A 7,588-nucleotide genomic window follows, 5' to 3' on the forward strand; every position below is an offset into this window, starting at 1 on the left:
TTTTTTTGCTCAGCGTGGCCAAATTACAGAACATGAGTCTGTTTTCAAATGAAGATTGTATATTATGGACTGGAGGGTAATAAAAAAAGAGTCTGTGTTAGATTAAACATTGTAGTCCACTATTTAATCACTTTAAGACACCTGCAGAAAAGATCCTTTTTAGGAACTGCTCATGATGTGTTAGGTACAGGGCCATCTTTGGGCTAGGGACCCTAGAAATCAGAGAGCTGCTATGAGATCCAGTGAGCAGGAACTGAGTGGAGGTCTTGGCTTGCAGAGTAACAAGACCTTTGGCAAGCAGGCTAAGAAATAAATATAAACTGAATCATAGAGAGAAGTGAACAACAGAGGTCATTTCCTGGTGCTTGGGTTTGCTCTCCACCTGATACAGTAGGTATTTTGTTCTGTTTAAGAAGACCCAAACTTTTGTGGATTGTGTTGGCAAGATTATCAGTGTAGCAGTGCTGAGATATTTCGTATGGGGTTGAGAGGGGTGTGATAAATGATACGTCTGTTGGGAGTACTCAGCACTTCTTAAGGTAATTCCTACTCCGTTTACTCGTATCATCATCTTTAAGAAGGTGCGGACAAATATAACGATGAATAAGTCTGTTGTCAGCTACAGGCACTGGACTGACACACAACTGATCATAGCGGGTAGAACTGTTTGTAGCTCTTTGAAAGAAGGAACAATGAGCAAGGTTTATTTGCCTCTGCTCTGAAGCAGGGAATGGCAGGGCAAAGGCATGACCATTTAGATGTATTAAAAAATATTTATGAATTTTCACTAGGTGGGTATCAAGATGTGTATTATGCATTTGTTCTGTAGGTCCGAGATCAAGAATTCCCTTACAGAAGAAACCTGGCCAGAGTCATCATAAACGTGGAAGACTCCAATGACCATAGTCCATACTTCACGAGCCCGTTGTACGAAGCCTCAGTGTTTGAATCAGCAGCAGTTGGATCAGCAGTCTTGCAGGTCACAGCTTTGGACAAAGACAAAGGAGAAAATGCAGAGCTTATCTACACTATTGAAGCAGGTTAGAACAGAGGTTGAAAATGAGGCCATGCAGCTGGGCAAAGGAGACATCTTCCTGTTGGTTGTTTTTTATTTTGAAGCTACTGTACCCAAAACCTGTCAGAATAGAATCACATTCACATTCACTAGATGGCTGCAGAGCCTTTTACCGCTAAGTCATTGCTTCAAAAGTGTCACAGATGATAGTTATTGAAAGCTACGGCAGTGACTTCTTTTCAGGTTGCTGGCTTCAGTCTAGTGTACAGTGGATCCTTCATAAATAAATGCCACCATAGCTGGTACGTCCTGGCATCTTTGCCAATATTCAGATCAGAGGAGCATGGAGGCTAAGGCCAGGGCTATGCTAAAAACTTCTGTCAGAACAGCCATAGCATTTTAATGGCATAAGGTGTCTTGAAACTAAGGGAGGGCATGGTGATACCAGCTTAAACTTGCTTTTGTTGTTAAGCTTTTGGTATTTACATTCAGCGCATAATCTGTACCAAAAAGCTTTCCTCTGCAAGTGCAATAGCACGGTCATGAGAAATTTGCATTATCTCTGCCACACATGCAAATGAACGTATCTTTCTCTGGCTTGTATGGATCTGAAGTTAAGAATTATCTCTGAGATAAACCATTAACATATGTACAAGAGGGGTGTCTGGAAAAGAGAGAAGGAAGTAGAAAATTTGTAACCTTTGTTAACAAATCTGCAGTCTCATATACTGCAGATTGTCTCCATATTAATCAGATCATAAGCCTTTCCCAGCTTTAGGCTTTCGTCCTACAGGATCATTATTTATCTCTATACTATTTTAAAGACTTGTCACTACGATGGCTTAAGTGAATTACAAACAGGCTAAATGACAAAATATAAGTAATGAAACAAGAATATCTGCACCATCTCATATTGATTTAACTTCATATAGTTCGAGCTTACACCTTAAATTAAGCTGATATAACTAGAAGCTTACAGAAGACCCAAGGAACATTTTTATCATTATCCTGTATGTTCTGTGAAAGTATAGGCAAACCAGGAGGTGAAGTCTTTCACATCTAAAAGTGTTGAACTTAACTTACACCGTTGTGGTCCTACAAAGACCTTAGCACTACAAAACAAGTGTTTCCCATATGCATTGCATTTGGTCTTACCAGTTATTTCTCAGTATTCTCCAGTGGCCTTGACTAAGCAGAACAGCACTGTGCCTTATAGAACAGATTCTGAACAGATCAGATAAGGTTCCTGGTTGAATGTTTTTCAAGACCACTCCCAGCTTTTTCTTGACACCTTATTACTGTTACGGGCTCCAACCCAATCATCTGTAGGTGCCACCACAATGTAAAGAGCAACCTGACATGCTAGAAGTATGGCTCCCATACACTGGTAATAGAATCATACATGGTGCAGACAGAAAAAGATGAAGATTAGAAAGGATGCTTTAGCTAGTAGATAGTCCTTTTGAATATACATGTTTTTCTCTTTTCTAGAGGCTCTCGCTTCCATTACAGCCTGTTTCTGTTTCATCATGAGCTCTCCCTGCAGTGTCAGACTTCAAACTTCCATTTACTGTGAGCCACACACTCCCCCAGTCTCATTATCCACAGATGTTCCAATCCCAGCTGCATCAAAATTCAGTCTTCTGCTGCTGTAGTTTCTATGATCCATAAAATCTGCAGTTGAGGATACTGATTTTAACTGCAGCATTCAAATTGTACACAGGCATTTTATTCAGGGGAATTACTTACATCACCTTACGTGTGAAGAGAGCAACTGGTAAAGAAAGTAGCTTTTGTGTAATTTCAGAAGAAATTCCTAAAGAAGAACCAGCTCTGGCCTTACATGAGGCATTCTAAAATTATTTGTATTAGCACACACTGACAAAATAACTGCAGCAACATTTGTAGTGTCTGTAAATGTGACAGTGTGTTCTTTGTGAGAGTTTGTAGCTCTGGCAGAGTCTCAGCTCCTCAGTGAATAGCACGATCTTTGTTTTAGTTAGCAGAGTAAACTTTACTGATATGAAAGGATGGATATAAATAGAAAGGCATTACCAGTCATATACTGAACGACATACAGTAGTACGTAGCTTAAATTAGCTGCCAAGCCCCAGAATTTACAACAGATAGTGAATTGTATCTTAAAAACAGTGCACATTTAGGTTTCCATGTATTTGGTATTCCAGCTACGATTTTCACAGGTGCTGTGCTCTGTGCACAGCACCTGTAACAATCACCATTAGAAGAAATCTCTTGTTTATCTACAGTTACCTGGGACATATTTCTCTCCAGGTTATGGATGGACGCTTGACTGTAGATTGGAAGCAATTCTAGATTTTAAAATGTAAATTACAATAGCAGGAACACATCATAATTATTGGAATCACTGTAACTCAGTACGTGCTGATTGTATTTAGAATCAAATTCAGAGAAAGAGTCTGTATGCTTCTACATGCCATAGACACATGCAGCATCTTATACTTTAGGCAGGCACACAAGGAACTAGCAAAATACAGATTGCCTAATAAAGGTGATCTCTAATTTCAGGATAAGGATACGTATCAGAAGGTTTGAATCTGTCTTGCTGAAGAAGGGGTTGGCAAAAAGACTGAAAAGAAAAAAAGAGTCCAAAAAAGGTCCTTGATCCAAACTCACTGTTTTCACCTTTATGCAGTCAGTGATATCCCCACTTTCATGTTAGAACAGACACATGACATTTTCTGCTAAATCTCATTCATCCTCCTCAGAGATCATATGATAAACCTTTGTGCCACAAGATACTTGAATCTCTTTTCTATGCTATTTGCTCTGGTTTATTTTTCTAAATGCCACTTTAACCTTCTTATATTCAGTTCTTTGAGTCTTGAACTACTGTAATCTTCTCTACAGTTGCTTAATATCCACTTCAGTTAAGAGCCTGAGTTGTTAACCATTTGTCATGTAATTGGCTTGTTAGCCTCTGATCTAGTTTCTTTGCCTTAGGTGTACATGTATTTGACTAATTCCTGTAATTTAGAAATGTTTTTTCCCACTTCAGTAGGAGAAATGTACATGCAGCAGTTGCTCAGATGTTGGTATTCAGAATCAAGATACAGATAGCAGCACCTGAGATTCTGAAGGTTTAAACACCTGTACCATGTACTGAGTTACTTGATTTTCAGAAAAGGCTGGAAGGGCTTTTAGGATTATTTTACACTGGATTTTTGTTGTCCTTTTTTTTTTTGGATAACTGCTTTTAACAAATTGCAGCTGATTGCTCCTGGTTTAAAATACCACCAAGTACATTTACATTTCTAATTTGCTTCCAATATTTGTGTTTTAGGAAATACAGGAAACACATTCAAGATTGAACCAGTTTTAGGGATCATCACACTACTGAAGGAGCCAGACTTAACCACAATGGGACAGTTTGTTTTGTCAGTCAAAGTGGCTGATCAAGGTTCTCCACCTCTATCTGCAACAGCAATTGTGCGGATATCTGTGACAATGGCAGATAATTCCCACCCCAAGTTCACTCTCAAAGAATACCAAGCAGAGGTTAATGAAAATGCAGATATCGGTACTTCTGTCATCTCTCTTTCTGCAATCAGTCAGTCCACATTAGTTTATGAGGTTAAAGATGGGAATGTGGATGGAGTCTTCACTATAAACCCGTATTCTGGAGTGATCACCAGTCAAAAGGCCCTTGATTACGAACGTGCTTCCTTCTATCAGCTCATCGTACAGGCAACAAATATGGCAGGCATGGCATCAAATGCCACTGTGAACATTCAGATTGTGGATGAAAATGATAACCCACCAGTTTTTCTGTTCTCTCAGTATTCAGGCAGCATAAGTGAAGCTGCTCCTGTAAATAGCATAGTCCGGAGTGCAAGTAATAGTCCCCTTGTGATACGCGCCACTGATGCTGACAGCAACCAGAATGCTTTGCTTGTCTACCAGATTGTTGAATCTACTGCAAAAAAGTATTTCACAGTAGATTCCAGCACAGGTGCAATCAGAACAATTGCAAATTTAGATCATGAAACAATAGCCCACTTCCACTTCCACGTGCATGTCAGAGACAGTGGGAATCCTCAGCTTACAGCAGAAAGCCCGGTTGAAGTGACCATTGAGGTAACTGATGTCAACGACAACCCACCCGTCTTCAGCCAGGCTGTATTTGAAACAGTCTTGCTCTTGCCCACTTATGTTGGTGTTGAGGTTCTCAAAGTCAAGGCTACAGACCCAGATTCAGAGATCCCTCCTGAACTAACATATAGTCTAATTGAAGGCAATATGGAACATTTTGCAATTGATTCAAGCACAGGGGTACTCACCATCAAAAACAATAGCCTCTCCAAAGACCATTATATGCTAATAGTAAGAGTATCTGATGGGAAATTTTATAGCACTGCTATGGTGACAATAATGGTCAAAGAAGCCATGGATAGTGGGCTACATTTCACACAGAATTTTTATTCCACTTCTATCTCAGAAAACAGCACCAATATCACAAAGATCGCTGTGGTGAATGCTGTTGGTAACCGCCTCAACGAGCCTTTGAAATACAGTATATTAAATCCTGGCAACAAGTTTAAAATAAAATCCACCTCAGGAGTCATTCAGACAACTGGCATCCCCTTCGACCGAGAGGAGCAAGAGCTGTATGAGTTGGTGGTGGAAGCAAGCCGTGAACTAGATCACCTTCGTGTCGCTCGAGTGGTGGTGAGGGTTTACATTGAGGACATAAATGACAATGCCCCGGTGTTCATAGGGCTTCCATACTATGCTGCTGTGCAAGTTGATGCTGAGCCTGGTACCATGATATATAGAGTGACAGCTATTGATAAAGATAAGGGTGAAAATGGTGAGGTGTCATATCTTCTGAAGGAAGACTACGGACATTTTGAAATTGATAGAGCATCTGGTAGTGTCACTTTAAAAGAAGCCTTCAATTCTGATTTGTCTAATATAGAGTATTTGGTTGTCATTCTTGCAAAAGATGGAGGTAACCCATCATTGTCTGCTTTGGTAGAGCTCCCCATTACTATTGTGAATAAAGCAATGCCTGTGTTCGACAAGCCCTTCTATACAGCTTCTGTGAATGAAGATGTAGAAATGCACACACCAATTTTAAGCATAAATGCAACCAGTCCAGAAGGCCAGGGTATAATTTATATCATCGTTGATGGAGATCCCTACAACCAGTTTAATATCGACTTTGATACTGGAGTTCTGAGTGTCATCAGCCCACTGGACTATGAAATAAATTCTCTTTTCAAGCTGATGGTGCGAGCCAGTGATGCCCTCACTGGTGCTCGAGCTGAGGTCACTGTGGACTTGATCATTAATGATGTTAATGATAATCCTCCAATTTTTGATCAGACAGCTTATAATGCTACTTTGTCTGAAGCATCCTTGATTGGGACTCCGGTACTGCAAGTTGTTGCTATTGATGCTGACTCTGACAATAACAAGATTGTGCAGTATCAGATAGTCCAGGACACCTTTAACAGCACAGATTATTTCCATATAGACAGCAGCAGTGGCCTAATTCTGACAGCCCGCATGCTGGATCATGAACTCATACAGCAGTGCAGCTTGAAAGTCCGAGCAACCGATAATGGGTTCCCACCACTAAGCAGTGAGGTTCTTGTTAGTATCTCAATAACAGATATGAATGACAACCCTCCAGTTTTTAACCAGTTAATATATGAATCATATGTGAGCGAACTGGCACCTCGGGGTCATTTTGTGACTTGTGTCCAAGCCTCTGATGCTGACAGCTCTGATTTTGACAGACTGGAGTATAGCATCCTATCAGGAAATGATCGGACCAGTTTTATTATGGACAGCAAGAGTGGCGTTATCACCCTTTCCAACCATCGCAAACAGAGAATGGAGCCCATGTACAGCTTAAATGTCTCTGTGTCAGATGGCCTGTTCACTAGCACAGCTCAGGTGCACATACAGATCCTTGGGGCCAACCTCTACAGTCCTGTGTTTTCACAGAGCGTTTATGTTGCTGAGGTTAGAGAAAACGCTGCTCCTGGAACGAAGGTAATCCATGTGAAGGCAACAGATGGGGATTCAGGTGTATATGGCCAGATAAGCTACTCCATAATAAATGACTTCGCCAAGGACCGATTTTTAGTTGACAGCAATGGGCAGATTCTGACAACTGAGAGGTTAGACCGGGAAAACCCGCTGGAGAGTGATATTGGTATATTTTTGAGAGCCCTCGATGGAGGTGGCAGGACTACGTTTTGTACTGTGAGAGTCATAGTAGTGGATGAGAATGACAACACTCCTCAATTTATGACGGTCGAATATAGAGCAAGTGTCAAAGCAGATGTTGGGAAAGGTTACTTGGTGACCCAAGTGCAAGCAGTAGATCCAGATGATGGAGCCAATTCCAGAATTACCTATTCTCTGTATAGCGAAGCCTCTGTTTCAGTAGCTGATCTGCTTGAAATAGATCCCGATAACGGATGGATGGTCACCAAGGGTAGCTTTAACCAGCTGAAAAACACAGTTCTGTCATTCTTTGTCAAAGCTGTTGATGGTGGCATTCCTCTCAAGCATTCCCTA

The 7,588-nt window shown here is 40.8% G+C and overlaps 1 protein-coding gene across 1 annotated transcript in view; it reads left to right on the forward strand.

Annotated features, from left to right (window-relative positions):
- Positions 1–7,588, forward strand: part of LOC104413689 (protocadherin Fat 3-like) — a gene marked incomplete at both ends in the record, with an annotated part of 85,214 nt that overhangs the window by 10,279 nt on the left and 67,347 nt on the right. Inside the window, 2 exon segments of the mRNA XM_010024754.1 lie at positions 830–1,040; positions 4,338–7,588. Coding sequence (XP_010023056.1) covers positions 830–1,040; positions 4,338–7,588 — 3,462 coding nt within the window.

Source organism: Nestor notabilis, unplaced genomic scaffold (genome assembly GCF_000696875.1).
Source record: "Nestor notabilis isolate BGI_N333 unplaced genomic scaffold, ASM69687v1 scaffold3492, whole genome shotgun sequence".
Taxonomy (NCBI): Eukaryota; Metazoa; Chordata; class Aves; order Psittaciformes; family Psittacidae; genus Nestor; species Nestor notabilis.